This window comes from Engystomops pustulosus, chromosome 3, assembly GCF_040894005.1.
Source record: "Engystomops pustulosus chromosome 3, aEngPut4.maternal, whole genome shotgun sequence".
NCBI lineage: Eukaryota > Metazoa > Chordata > Amphibia > Anura > Leptodactylidae > Engystomops > Engystomops pustulosus.
Window position 1 is genome coordinate 158211095 of NC_092413.1, and position 15685 is coordinate 158226779.

General features: G+C 40.8%; 1 protein-coding gene across 1 annotated transcript; it reads right to left on the reverse strand.

Annotated features, from left to right (window-relative positions):
- Nucleotides 1–801: 801 nt before the first annotated feature.
- Nucleotides 802–13758, reverse strand: LOC140122187 (actin-like protein 6A). The gene is made up of 14 exons (XM_072142749.1): nucleotides 13573–13758; nucleotides 10434–10510; nucleotides 9564–9738; nucleotides 8111–8211; nucleotides 7892–7989; nucleotides 6708–6802; nucleotides 6157–6263; nucleotides 5977–6066; nucleotides 5830–5891; nucleotides 5002–5116; nucleotides 2558–2638; nucleotides 2215–2310; nucleotides 1856–1942; nucleotides 802–1192 (listed from the first exon to the last, which is right to left on the reverse strand). Exons 1-14 carry the CDS (start codon nucleotides 13595–13597, stop codon nucleotides 1112–1114), a joined length of 1290 nt encoding a protein of 429 aa, XP_071998850.1. The 5' UTR covers nucleotides 13598–13758; the 3' UTR covers nucleotides 802–1111.
- Nucleotides 13759–15685: the final 1927 nt, after the last annotated feature.

The window sequence follows — 15685 nt, forward strand, 5'->3', positions numbered from 1 at the left end:
TATTGTCGGCTCTGAATGCAGTATCTAGTTGCTGGGTGGTATTTCTTGCTGTACTGTGGCATTTATAATTTCTGTACAGCATTTTGCGCGGTACTGTGGTTGTTGTTGCATCTAGGGTGCTGGTTACGGATGCAGCCCCTTAAATTTGAGAAGTATGACTGTATGGCCGTGAACCAACAAATGTGCTCACCGCTGGCCAAAATCCTTAGATCAGGAATAGAATAAACACTTAAAAGGAAAGTTCAACATTCTTGTAATGTTTGTGGAGTCACGACTCCACCAAAATTGTCACCGACTCCAAATCCCCATGCCTGTCCACTGGTCCCCTGCTGTAAAGGCAAATCCCCCTACACTGGGATTCCATCCATGGCACGCCTCATTGCTTGGTTCTCATCACATGGTGGACAGTGACAAAGATTTGGCTTAGCACAAAACAAGCATTTCCCATGGACACACTGGGGTTGATTTATCAGAAGTGTATCAGGGTAAGACATGTCCTCTTCGATTATCGTCAGAACTGCAAGCAGAGCCATAGAGGATAGTAGTATACAGAAGAGCAGAGTACTGGTGTACAAAATGATGAGAGCGTTTTGTATACCAGTCACTCTCATCATAATACATTATGAAAATGTTATTTGTTGATGGAAAGCTATTTTGGATGGGATACCAAAAGTAAAAGTGAAACACACAAATTATATGTATTTAGGCAGTAACTTTAATATTGAACCATTTCATTAGTTTGTTCAACAAAAATGCTAATTATATATAAAAAAAAAAAACCTGATGTAGACTTTCCTTAAATAAAAAAAAAAAAAAAAAAGCAGTTTCCAACAATTCTCACATGTTAATCCTGGTACCTGTCCTGCAAATCACAGTGCAGGAAACTGCATTTATGATGTCTAATTGAAAAAAGGGAAGCTCCATGGGAGGATTATAAAATCGGAGGTTATTGCTTAAAACATATGCATTGTGTGCAAATGCTCGCTACCCAGATTTCTATTGAGGAGTTAAACATCTATAGGAGGCGGTCAACTACAAAAAGAAGTCCATTCCTGAGTGTGCTAAAGCTATTTCAGAAAAGGGCACAAGACGGACAGTGGTCTGAAGACGATTAAGGGCATTTTCTTTCTACACACTGTTTTCCTCCTTCTTCATATTCCTGTTTAGAAATCCACATCTGCTGGAATGTACCCTGCAAAGTAGACAGGTAAGATTAGAGAGGAGTCATATCACATTTCTACAATCACCTGGCCTCTCCCTACGCTGGTTGCCCACAAGCTCCGGCCGCTGGCAGGATACGCTGGGAAATCTCTCCAGCGCAGTTTTTTTTGACCGTACTCGCTCATGTGGTTAGGAGCAGCATGTCAGTTTGTGTAATACAGCAAGTTTCAGTACAAAACTGACCCATTTTATCCAGTGGCCATGATTTTACAAGTAACATCTGTGAAAAGAAGCACCATACAAGTCTCATCAAAAACACACTGTGGTCTGAAATGCAACCGCAATGCGTTTTTCTTGGATACATTACTATACAACAGATCGACCACATACATCAGTTTGTTCCCCATAAACTGCAGCAGAAATCTAACAGAACTGAAATCTGCTGAAAATTTTCAGATTTTCCTAACCAAACTCAGAAGAATTCTCGATTTCTGCAACATGTGTGTGAAAGGGCTCCAAGTGTTTGTGCAGGCAAAGCCCCTGTGATGTTACAAATAATGCCCTTGTAACTACACAGATACAGTCACCTACTACAACATGAGGTTTGAAGGAATTTAAGTGCTTGTGTATATATAAGATTTTCCTGGCTTATCAGAAAGATAATAAGATGTTACATAAACCACCATTGACTTACCAGTGAGGCAAGGATAGAACCACCAATCCAAGAGCTAAACCTTCGTTCCACTGTTGTGTTATTTGCAATCAACTTTAACCTCATGCTCTAAAAGGTATGAAATATAAATTAGACCATTAATAAATGCATACTATTAGACTGCAATATTCAAGCCTATATTTACAGATAATAGGTTTATTGACTATGAATAAACCTAGAACAGCAGCCTACTCCATGGACGTCCATAAGAGGGACGGCTTTTGACTACAATTTAACATTTTGAGAATAACTTTCTTTCACAGAACTGTATTTTCTGATAATGCTGCAATTCCCTATGAGTCAGTCACAAAAATTAAAAATAAATAAAATAATCCACGTACCGGTGGAGTCTTCTGTGACAGTTCCCGTGTGAGTCTGTCTGTGAAGCCTTGTAACAACGTATTACCTCCAGCAACGATCACACTCCCGTACAATCCCTATAAAGATTAGATCACAAGGATAACATGGAGCAAACAACCAGCTTGGTGGCACATAAGCAATTGTACGGTAAGAATGGAGATCATTAAACCCCCAAACTATTGCAAAGTGACAATGGAACATCAGTTCATGAAGATAGAGCAGGCCAGCATTTGTCTACAGATATATATATATATATATATATATATATATATATATATATATAAATAACATTTCGGTTGGTTAATAAGCCAGTGCTGTACTTACCGGTCTGATATCAATGTCGCACATTCCAACACTTGTAGTCACAACATGACTGACACCTAGCATAGTATTACCAGACAAACCCTGGGGACCAAAAAAAACAAAGCAAAAATAAAACACTGATAATTCAATGCACTTACAACACTGCAGTGTAGTATTTTTTTGTGGTAGGACAGGTTCACACCTGTGTCCTGACTTTCCATTACATTCCCCACATTTGTAAATCAAGAAAGATACTAAAATAATAAAAAAAATAAATAGGGAGGTGAACACAAGGTTCTCCATTCTCCATAGATGTCAGGGAACCTTACACACCCATTATTTATAGGGGTGGCGTGGAGAGCTGGGCTCATTTTTTCTATTATTAATAGCGGACGGTACAACTTGCTGAACACAGGTGTGAACTTAAAGTGTGAAGTGGCGGTGAGGAGGCTGCTTAAGGGGGGGGGGGGGGGGGGGACACTTTACTGGAAGGGACAGTGGGAGGTTAAGGAGGAGTTTCTTTTTTCCTAAACAGCCTCTTTAAAGAGAATCTGTCCCCACATTTTCACATATACAGCCAGTGACAGGTTCCCATAGAGCTCTATTAACTAACTGACGCCCTTCTTCTAGCTAAAAATTGTTTCCCCTCACATCCATATAACTCAACATTATATTATATTCCTTGGTATCACTGAAGGTTTGTTCTGCTCAGCCAAGCTTTCCCATCTACACCTTTCCATGTATCTTCTCAGCATGTCATGTGACCAGGGCGACATCACAGCCTTTAGCCTCCTAACATTAGCAAACTGTACAACATACATATATCGATGGATTTCCAACCCCCCCCCCCCCCATCCTCCATGGAGGCTTCTGCGATTTCATATGATCAGACCTACATGGGGTAGATATAAGAGGACCTTAGATGATGTCATTCTGGTCACTTGACTTGGACCTTCTCACTTAAGTGCCCAATGAGCTCTCTCTCAGTGTTCAATACAGCAGAATATAAAAGCCCCAAGACCTGTCAATCAGGTACAAAGAGGCAGGACAATGCAAGCAACTCATGAATATGCAGGGATTTATTGGACTCGGTCTGGTAGTGGACTTTTAGTGTGATGGACTCATATCTGGTGATTTGCATATAAGTTTATAAGGATTGAGCAACATTGCAGCCATGGAAATGAACCATTGAGGGAGAAGGGCAATATTTTTTCAACATAATATTAAATGAAGTCTTTATTTTGCGTGGGTTAATATGCATAACAGGTTCTCTCTAAAGGGGTTGTCAAATAATCGATATGGTTTGTAGAAGGATAAGTTATGCAATTTTGCAATATACTTTCTGTATCAATTCCTTATGGTTGTCTAGATTTCTCATTGCTTTCCTTCTAATGGAAGCTTTTTTAACGCCTCTCTGCTTGCCTAAGCGCAGTTCCGGAAGACATCTACCGCTCCTGCACTAGCAGGACCCGGTCTCTGGGTGACAGAGGCACCCGGAGACCCTAGGGAAAGGGGAGATGTGATTTGTTACCGCTTCTCCCTCCTCTGCCGGTTCTAAAAGGGGTTGACCAGAGCAGCAGGGGCCAAATATACCCAGTACAGCTCTTGTAGATGCCTCAGTTGCAGGGGAAAACTTGTCTTTTATAACCTCATGGGGGACATAAAGTAAAAACACACACACACACACACACACATACATATAATTGTACCATATAATTAACAAAAAAAACTCCTCTATACTACAAAAAGCATCGCCATAGCTTCCCAGTTTCCCTGAGACTATACATATTATATAAGTTATGGCCCTTAAACCGGCGCTTATGGAAATTTGCTAGAAATTCCCAGTCACTAGAGCCTTTTCAGAAGGTGTCACTAATGGGTTAAGTTTATTTACAGTGGATATAAATCTGACCATGGTCACACAGGCGCACCTGTATGGGATCACATGACCATGAACAGATTTTGATCCAGTGGCAGTAAACAGTGAAGCTTTCTATAGCAGCACAGCAAGCAGAGAACTGTAAGGAATTGATGCATAAAGTATATTGGAAGTGGGCAACCCCTTTAACTTTAGTTATACATATTCACAGATATGATTATATTCTACCTATCCGTACTAAAGAGGATTGAGAAGAACCGGTCTAAAAATGGGCTACGATAAAGGAAGGTTTTCAGCAAACCTTTCAGGAAAGAGCTTATTAGATTTTGAGAGGATTGTCTGCCGCTTCAAAATCCAATCCAAAACAAACTCTCTGCATCCGAGGAATTCAGAGGCTGAACCATGGTGGCTTCAAAACACAGTTATTATTTGCAGGGGAGAAAGAAACACCAGGGCAGATTATACCAAAAAAACTAAACATGCCAGTGAAAACGTGCAACTAAAAAATTCCTGCAGCCGCGCGTCCCAATTAACAAGGTATGTGGTTATTTCAATCATTTCAGAGGAGATAAGTTAATATACTTACCTTAACATTTGAAGGATCAAACAATCCTTCTGGAATTTTAAGACGCTCGGCTCCAAAATCACAGTTATAACCATTTGGAAACTCATAGTGGACAGTAGGCATCTGGGCTGCCACCCTGCAGAAAAGTGACAGAACACACACTTAGGGCAGATGCACACAACAGGACAAGAATGACAGAAAAAAAAAAAAAAAAAAAAAAAAAAAAAAAACACCAAAAAGAAGAGAATCAGATATTAACTTGTTTTTCACAGCCAAATGTTGTCTTGTTTGTCTGCAGATAGCCTAATGGAGGTTTCACACAAATCACTTATTGGAAAACCATTGTAGATTTTGAGACACAAGTGTATCCAACAGTATCCTTGCTTGTCCCATTCTACATTCAGCCACTTCTGGCTCAAAAAAAAAAAAAAAAAAAACAACTACAGACGGTCCCCTACTTAAGGCACCCGACTTACAGACAACCCATAGTTACAGACAGACCCCTCTGACCTCTGGTGAATCTCTCTGGATGTTACTATAGTCCCAGATTGCAATGATCAGCTGTAAGGTGTCTGTAATGAAGCTTTATTGATAATCCTTGGTCCCATTACAGCAAAAAATCTTAACTCCAAATGTCCCTGGGGCCAAATTTTTTTTTTGTCTGGATCTAAAATTATAAAATATACAGTTTCGACTTACATACAAATTCAACTTAAGAACAAACCTCCGGACCCCATCTTGTATGTAACCCGGGGACTGCCTGTACTGTCCACAAAATCACCTTTATAATATCTTTCAACATTACAGTGCAAGCTACAGAGTCTAAACACACATACAGAACAAACTTACTGCTCATCGTAGGTGGAATCTGAAACTTGAAGAACAGATGCTTGGAAATCCTGTATTACAGACTAATAAAAAAAGAAAGAATGAATACCCAACATATAAAAGGCAAACAACAAGAAGAAATGCCTTACACCATCCCCTTGAACTTACACTGCACATATAATTGTGCCACGAGCGAGTGACCTGAGGTAGCTTCTCTTTTCTCTTCCAGTTAGCTGGAGCCCCCTCCCGTACTGCTTCCTGAAATATCCCAAAAAAAAAAAAATCATCTCAACATGGGGAAAAATTCTGCCAAGTTACACCTAATATGAATAAACTAATATTTCTTACCTTGGAAGCAATCATATACGGAGGGATCAAGTCCACACCCATCTCTTGAAATAGCTCCCTACACTGCATAGTAATGAAATCTCCAGCCAGAGGAGATTTTACAATCCCTACAAAAAGGCCAGAAATAAAAATAAGAGATTGAACTCCATAAAATACATACAAGTCTCTTTACCATGCCATTCACTGTGTGCTGCACGTAGATGAGCCAGGAGCAATACCAGCATTGCACTGATTGGCTGTGCCATCACCAGCCTGTGACAAATACTTCTCTACCCCTTATACAAGTCAATGCCCTGGGATGTTTGCATGATTGAAATTATTTATCTATTCATTTCTGGGTCCATCACAGAACCTCACAAACGGGAAGCAAATAAACCAAACACTGAAAACTGCTAAAGATGGCCGTAATACCTAGGAGTCTAATATACTTGTATATACATTCTACAGTAGTCATATAGTAGTTCTGGTTGTCAATGTTCCACAACATTTTCGCATTCTCTTGTGTCTGCAGACATAAAGCATCTTGTCATTACAGAGTTGTGGTTTTTTACCTTGCTGAAGTACATATCCATCATGTACTGGAATGGCTGTAGTGTGTGTGGAACCACTATCCAAGATCAGACCCGTAGATCGACCATTAGCAAAGCTAATAGAGAGTGAAGGAATCATCAAAAGAAAAGAGAAAAGACAGCAACCTATGTAGCTGAATTAGGTGATGCACACAGCCCAAGATCCTGGTGTACAAGATCCAACGTCCTTTACAAAATAAGAAAAGGCCACAGCATCATATGTTGCAAAGAAGGTGGTAAACCTCCACACGAGCATGAAAAAAGTAGCAACGAAGGAATCATTAAGTCATTAAGAGAGGCTGAAGACCCTCCTGCGGCAGCACTTTTTTGTTTTATGGAGGCAGTCCCCGGGTTACGTACAAGATAGGTTCTGTCGTATTGTATGTAAGTCGGAACTGTATATGTTATAATTGTAACCCCAGACAGAATTTTTTTGGTCTCTGTGACAATTGGATTTTTAAAAATGTTGGATTGTCATAAGAACCAGGATTAACAATAAAGCTTAATTGTAGACACCTTTAATAACTGTTATAGCTGTTTATTGTGGCCCAAGGATGAAGTAAAGTACTGTAACAATATCCAGAGGTCTGTTTGTAACTAGGGGTCGTCTGTAAGTCAGGTGTTCTTAAATAGGGAACCGCTTTTACATTACTTCTTGTGAAAGAAGCAGTCATACTCAATATCATATGGCCAAACATGCTCACTTTGTATTTAAACTTATAAAGGTGGCAAAAGTGGTGCAAAAGAGGTAATTTGCACCCCTCAGACACCTCTACTATCTTTTTAGATTGTAACAGATTCGGGTTTGCATGCTTTTGAATTTGCCCAAACGTGTATGTTTATTGAGATCATTGAATAAGAAGCTTCAGTCCTTCTTGGCACTTTATAGGGATTGTAGGGCCCCTACATACACGGTATGTACTATTTAGGCATGTGAAATGTAGACAATTTTGTGCTTCCCTTTCATATACATTATAGATTATCAATTTACATAGACTTTTTTGCATCAATATTTGGGGTCAAGGTAATCTTTGAAAAAAAATATATATATATATATATTTATATATACACACACAAGCAGTTAAAATGTTTCTCTCTAAACACTCCTTTCTCGGTTGTAAGCCAATTGGCATGACAGTATCTCAGAGTTCTATTAAAAAGGATACGCAGTGAGGACTGCAGTTTTGCAGAGGAAAAACGCTGGAATATTATAGTGTTCAAACATCAGTTCCGTTAATTTCTCTCGTTTTGGCCTTGTATTCCACTAAAAGGGGAAAAAAAAAAAAAAAACACACAAAACAAATGTAATTAACTAAAAAAAAAAAAAAAAAAATAACACATAAGTCCATCATTCAGACTTATTAATAAGAACTAAGTGTACTTACAGCAGCCTCGGACATCAGAACCGGATGAAGACTGGCTTCTGACTTAATGTGCGTTTTGTAAGTATGATCTAAGATGGCTTGAAAGCTGTCCCAGTCTTCAACTATTGAAAGCAAAAATTACATTACAGACTAAAAGCTACATCAACTAATTAGGATTCTTTGGAGAGAGAGAAAAAAAACCTGTAACAAGATTAACATGATAATGCAAAGCCTCTGCCGGTACATGACATAAGGAAATCATCTTAGTGATTAACCACTATAAGATCAAGGATTTTTTGTGTTTGTGTTTTAATTCTGTGTCATGCAGTGGGAATCTAGATAAAAGTGTGATTTTGGAGGAATTAATAACTTTCCATTAAAATTTTTATTGGAGGCAAAATTAAAAAAAATATTCTGAAATTTAGGCGCCAATTTTCCATTACTGTACAGGGTTAAAGCGGGAAATAATTATTTCTATATTTTGAGACAGCATTTCCCAATTCATTTATGATTTTACTTGAGTATTTTTGTGTGTTCTAGAGAAAAGAGAGCAATTTTTATTTATTTTTTTTTTAAAGCGTAACTATAAGTTACTGACATAAAAAAAAGTGAGCTAAGATGGGAAGCACCTTTAATAACAATTCCTGTATCATGCTGCTGTCTTCTTCCAAGCCTGAGATATATCTAGTATGCGGGTGATGTGGGTGGGCTCTTCCTGGTTGTGACATCAGCTTACCTTCACTGAAGCCAGAAGAGGAGAGCATGCTTGTAATTGGTCGATCTGAAGCATGTGATTAGTCACTTGCTTGTGACATCACTAAAAGGTCCTTTGCATCGAACCAAGTACTTTCAAATGATGCAGGAGAAGTATGTTTGTAATTGGCCGGCCTGAAGTATGTGATGAGTCACATACTTGTGACATCAATACAGCCCTAAAGACCATCTCAAAAAGCCTCCAAAGTATACTTTGCAGTTGAACTTTAAGCTCTAATTTTTCCCTATTATTTCAGGGTACATGAACTCTATGTGGTCTGATCACTTATGCAATATACAACTGTAGTGCAGTAATTTGAGAATATGCTGCTCTGGTATTACAGTTTACCTCTGGCCATCCAAAACGGGGGCAACACTGTGCACCCATATGCAGCACTGTCATGTCAGGTTGAGAAAGGAATGTCTGTGTCCTCTCTATACACCCTTTCATGACCAACAGATGGATATTTACATCAGCTGGTCATGAAAGGTTTACTGGAGGTCGTTTCTGGGAAAACTGGATGACCGTTAATATAGTCAGTGTAGCAGCTCCTGGAAAGTATATTTCTTATTTTTCTGGTGTCCTGAATAACATCACAGGAAAAAGTTTATTTGTTATAATTCCCTACAAACAGAGTAAAACACTAGATCATTTGTACACTATAAAACAGATCTAGCGTTTTACTGTATTTGTAACGTACAGTCAGAGGATAAATCTTACTCATTCCATTCTTGAGCGGGGAGAAGGCCTCCATGTTTTCCCTTGGTACCCTGAGTGAGTTGGTATCTATGTAGTATGTAGGGCCTCTTGCTTTGTTTTGATCACCATCCGTCTCCATTGGCGTGCTTCCATCATCCCTATCAAGTACTACACCAATAGTTGTAGGGAAATCTACCTGCAATTTACAACAAAAATAAGAAGATTAAAGAGTGTGCAGTAAACTTATTATAGTTTTATTTATGCTCTAAACTTTCTTAAAAAAAAAAAAACCACCATGTTTAGTCATGGAGCCGTGCCGTCATGGTTCGCTGTATCTCAGCAGATTTACCGCTGACATCGCCGGGTAACACCCGCGTTCAGAGTGGTATTCGATCGCGGGTGTTTAACCCATTTAATTTGCCTTTGCGGGGTCTTTCCCTCACGAGGACACCCCCCCAACCTGTTTTCGGGGGCGCCGTTTGTTGCTATGGGGTCTGATCAGGTCAGTGACGTCATCTTAAAGGCACAGTGTCAGCCTATGCATGTGCATAGGCTGACACTGATAATAACCTGCAATACATCAGTATTGCAGAGTATTATCATGAACAAGCAACCAGATGTATAAAAATATATATATTAGTATCACCGCATCTGTAACATTTCGTAGAATAAAATTTAATTATTGAAACAGTAAGATGAACTCGGTTCAACTAACAAAGTCAATGGTTACTGGAGGAGGACCTCTCCAAGCAAACACCATACTGTATTTAGGAAATTTATTTTTAATTGGTATTAATATTCAATAGGATAATTTTTAGTTTCTTCTGTTCAAAGGCCAGACATACATTCTTCATACACCTGCTTTTGTGCAAAACCACATTCACTGCTTACCTTAGGACAGTCCTCTCCTGCATAGCCAGCACGTACCGAAAATGAGCCAATATCAAAGACCAAGGCTCCGACCTCATCTACAAGGAAAACATTATAGTTACCAATTTGAGGGGTAGAGATAGAAAAACAAAAAGCCAAACATCTTACTGTACAGAGCTATAGTGTAGCCAGAGGTCACATAACAGGGCTCCTGCCCCAAGTTGTCACATTTTATCACAACTGACTCCACAGTCTTGCCAATAACCACGCATCATCACAACACACTTGCTGGAAGTTTCTACATTTTCCATAAAAAGTGTATTAAATGTGTATTTTTCACTTTAGTGCATTTCTTCACACTTTTAAATAGTCTTCCTAAGCCCCAAACATTTTCTGTTGCAATCTATCACCCCCCCCCCCGTTTTAGATTCCTCCCTCCTAGGGATGCAGTGCTGGTCACTGCTCCGGTGCAGTAAGCCTTCTTCTAGGATTACCAAGTCTGGTTGTACATTACAATGTTGTATTTTGTCTGTTCTTGTCCCCCTCCCTACACTCCAGCTCTACTCCTCACAATGTGGTGGGTTGCCACTTAGGATACCCCCCATTATCGATCATGGCAGTTTTAACCTTCTGTACTTAAATATTGTAGTCCCCGGGTTGATGGTTGCCTGCTTGTCCCTTCCTTTCGTCTGGGCTAAAGGTCATATTAAATACCTAGGTGTCCAGATTCCGACCCAAATCAGCTATGCAAGCTGAATTATGCCCCCTTGCGTAGATCCAATTCTGACCTTAAGTCATTGAACTCCCTTACCTTGGTTTGGTAGAATGAACACGCTTAAAGATCCTATATATTTTTCCACCTGTCCCACTAGACTTAGCCTCAGCTTTTCTTGTGCGCTTACGTTGAATAGCCACTACGTTTATCTGGAAGGAGTCCTCTCCTCGTATTTAAAAAAAAGAAATATATAGGATACTGACAAGGCGTTACATTACTATCCATGCTACCGGGTCATCTCAAAGACATCAAGAAAAGCTTGCTTCGGCACTTCCCGGTGGCAGTGAACTGGTGATCCCCAGGCTATGGAAATCAACATCCCCATCCACAAAATTTATGTAGGTCCAAGAGGTTGATCATATTCGGCGTATGGAGAAACTCAGGATCTTAGATCGCAACTTGTTGGAAACGTACCATAATACTTGGTCCTAATGGGCTGTGTTTAGGGACTCCCCTGCCTTCTCCAACTAACTCTTTGTGGCTCTTCAGCATCAGGCTTCATCATTCAAGCCAAGGCCACTCACTTTGGTCCTAGTTTTGCTAGGCGATTGTCTATGCTATTGTGATGTACAACTACTGCCCTCCTTCCAGCCTTGTCATCATATTCTGTATACAGGCAGTCCCTGGGTTACGTACAAGATAGGTTCCTTGGGTTTGTACTTAAGTTGAATTTGTATGAAAGTCGGATCATGTATATTTTAGAATTGTAGCTCCAGTGACCAGTGATCCAGTTGTCCCAGTGACAATTGGATTTTATAAGATTTTTGCTGTTATGGGACCAAGGATTATGAATAAAACTTAATTTCAGACACCTTACAGCTGATCATTGCAGTCTGGGACTAAAATAAAGCATCCAGAAAGCTTCACTAGAGGTCATAGATGTCTGTATGTAACTAGTGGACGTCTGTTAGTCGGTTGTCCTAAAGTAGGAGACCACTTGTATATTGTTTATTGTTTCTAGTTGTTATGTACTGTTTATTGGAGCTCCATGCCTATTGAACATATTGTGTACTCATTCCATATCTCATTATGGGGCTGTGACCCAGATACCTGCCCATCATGTGCTTCTCTTGTCTGCTCTTTTCTTGTTTTCATTATGTACTTTTCAATAAAGCTATTGAACCATAAATTATGTTTTTGTTACTAAGGTGTGTGTGTGTTTTAATACTCAAACACACAGTCCCCCAGTCCATTATGGATGTTCCATTGAAAGTTTTTGAGTTCTTATGACGCATTGGTATACTCAGTATAAAGTATCATTAGAAACCTATAGGAAGCGCCTCTGGGGTGTCCTATTAGATATTCAAGGCAGGCACTTTGTATCCCGGATCACTCTGCAGAGTTAGTGATGGTGAAGCAGCCTTCTTCTCCCTACCACTTAGATGCAGTGGTCAATTCTGATCTCAGCTGTTGCATCAGGACCCTGGCAGTTCCTGGATCCTGCAGCGACTACCCAACAGAACTGAATTTCCAAATGCAGTTATGGACATAAGGTTACATCCCAATTCCCCAATAGGTTAAATCTGGGGAATCTGCTTATAGCAGTCAATAAGAGGTTAAATACTGCTATACTAGTGGAAAAGGAAGCACTGTAGATCACAACTTGTCTTGATCACATACAACTGCTGCCAGATCAAACATCTGCTGTGTGTAGTCTTTATATGTAACCAGCATCAGCAACAAGAACTCAAACTGCACACACATTGGGAACTACAGAGCCTGGAGTCAGCTGTCCTCCATGAAAACCACTGCGGCTTCCTCATGGCTCAGATACGCCACGAAACATCACATACACTAGGATCTAAAGAAATGAACATTGCAGCATCACGTGCAGGTATCACCAATTACCGAAACGTGTGCACCTCAAGGGCCAATTGTTGTGACAGACATTAGCCAGAAAACTTCTCTATTCTGCTAGTTAGTAAGAACCAATCACAAACAGCGCCTGAGCGATACCTCTTCCTAAAGGAAAGAAGATCCTGACTGTATGAGAACCGGAGATCTGTGGGGAATTAGGCACCACATACCCAGTTCTTCATCCCCGAGATTGGTCTGGGATATGGACCAACCCCGAGAACAGTTCTGCAGTATGTGATGGATGAGGGTCCTAACGATCAGCTCAGGGAACAATACAGAGGATGAGGCTGGAGCCAGATGTATAGCACCATAGATCAGGAGTTATACTACTGCAAGGATCACTGGATGATTGAAAGCAGTACAGTGTACAGTGGAATGTGACGTCACCAGTCACCTATATACACAACACATGGTGTGCTAGGTCTCCTGGCTGTGTGGCATCACTAGTAGTGTATACCAGGGACACAACATCTGCCATCCCTGTCCCCCCGCCCTGGGCCGTGCATCCCCCCTCCTCGCCGCTCATACCTCCACCGTACACGCCTCCGCTCATCTCCAGCTTTGCACCGCGGTACCGAGTCACTACGACCGAGGACGGGAGCCGGGAAACACGCTACGCGCCAACAATGGAACACTCTCGCCGCACGTTATCTACGTCAACGTCAGTATACACCAATCGAACGTGAGGGCACAGTGTAGCCCCGCCCAGCCCCTGCGTGACGACGACGTGAGGGTGGAAAAGGCTGCTAGGCGTTCATCATTGCTGCTAACTGCGCATGCGTGTGCTGCTTCTAAGACTAACGAAAGCGGCTCTCATGTTGGTACGCACAAAGCTTTGGTGAACGGACCGGCCAGGAATATATCTAGTAATCCGATGGTGTACCAAGATGGCTGTGGGCAGATTTAGATTTTTTAATGAAGAACTGTGAGAGGAAACATTGATAAACACTTGAAGGGATTGTAGTAATATTGCTAATGTTACCCCTTGTCCACAGGATAGAGGAGAACAATCTGATCGGTGGGGGTATGTCTGCTGGGACCCTCGCTATTCAGGAGTAGGGACCCCGTCATAAGGGAGGTCATTATTTTAATGCTGCAGCCAGTCGAGAATATTTTTTTGATGTTCCATTAAATACCTCCCTTATTTTGTAGCAGCGAAAGATTGAAACGTTTTTAGTCCTGAGCAACACCTTTTGCTCCGCCCCTTTACTCCATCCATCACAGTATAATATTCCGGTTGGGCACATTCACGCAAATCTAATGGGGACCGATATCTGGCTGCAATACCGGTCCCTATTGATGCCTATGGTGCCCACATCATTGAAGTCCTATGGTTCCCACATCATTGACGCCTATGGTGCCCACATCATTGAAGTCCTATGGTGCCCACATCATTGACGCCTATGGTGCCCACATCATTGAAGTCCTATGGTGCCCACATCATTGATGCCTATGGTGCCCACATCATTGAAGTCCTATGGTGCCCACATCATTGAAGTCCTATGGTGCCCACATCATTGATGCTTTTGGTGCCCACATCATTGAAGTCCTGTGCTGCGCACATCATTGAAGCCTATGGTGCCCACATCATTGACGCCTATGGTGCCCACATCATTGAAGTTCTATGGTGCCCACATGCACAAAGAAATATAGGACATGTTCTATACTTCGCCGTGTGACAGCGCTGGCCCTGCACTTGTCTACGGAGGGGTGGGCAGTAATTATCCCTCGTCCTCTCCAACGCTCGAATGCTTACGTTTGTCTGAATGTACTCTAACTTCGTAGAAATACAGAGTCTGACAGACTTCAGTAGATGGGAGGTGGCTGATATTCACACTGTAGCATGAACTCTAGCAGAGTCCGAGCTCCCTTATATATCAGTCACTACAGGCCGTAGCAGAACAGAGTAGGGATATGGTGGCCTCTGGGGACACTAAAAGGCTTCATCTCGTTTGTCTATAAAAGGCTACTGAGCTCATACAATAAAAAATTTCTATTACATATCAAAGTGAAATGGTAGGAGGACATTGGCCCATTAACTGATGAGCACTGGTCGGCCCTGCTAGAGGGGACTCCCATGCTGTCATTGGAGGTTTGGATACTTTTGTTATGGGTTGTTATTGTTTGGACAACTTGATATCCCTGACCATCTGTATTGACCTCTCCCAGGAAAAGGAGCATCAGTTTGTGCCCTTACTTCAGAATTAATGTATATTTTGTGGATGTTTTATTGCTATTAAATTATTTTGTTCTTAAAAATGTATAATTAAGTCACCTAGGCTGATTTAGCTAACCCCAAACCCGTTCCATTTCTACAGTGGTGCAGGAAAAAACATTTTAGTCAAATATGTGTTAATCAACTCCAGAATTCAATACCTCATGTACCACATTTATGAGTCATTACAATATATCTGACTTTCAAAGTACAGCAAAGGAGCTCCAAAGTCACTCTAAAACTGGATTAAGAAACCTACCTAATCATAAATCTGCCCCATTACATCCACAATTGTATTCTCAAGATATAACTCCGACACCTGGGGTTAGTAGAAGAGATGATTCTAAGCAGAGAGTTCATGAATTTACTATTTTTTTACCCTGTTTTATTTAATGTCTGCTGTTATGAACAAACATACCAGGACAG

What these genes read in the sequence shown, in the direction of transcription:
- LOC140122187 (XM_072142749.1), bottom strand. Translation starts at nt 13,597, where the DNA reads ATGAGCGGAGGCGTGTACGGTGGAG. An exon ending in GGCACAATTATATGTGCAGT is followed by an intron (nt 5,892 to 5,976) that starts GTAAGTTCAAGG and finishes TTTTTTTATTAG; the next exon opens with TCTGTAATACAGGATTTCCA. An exon ending in GATTCCACCTACGATGAGCA is followed by an intron (nt 5,117 to 5,829) that starts GTAAGTTTGTTC and finishes ACTTTTCTGCAG; the next exon opens with GGTGGCAGCCCAGATGCCTA.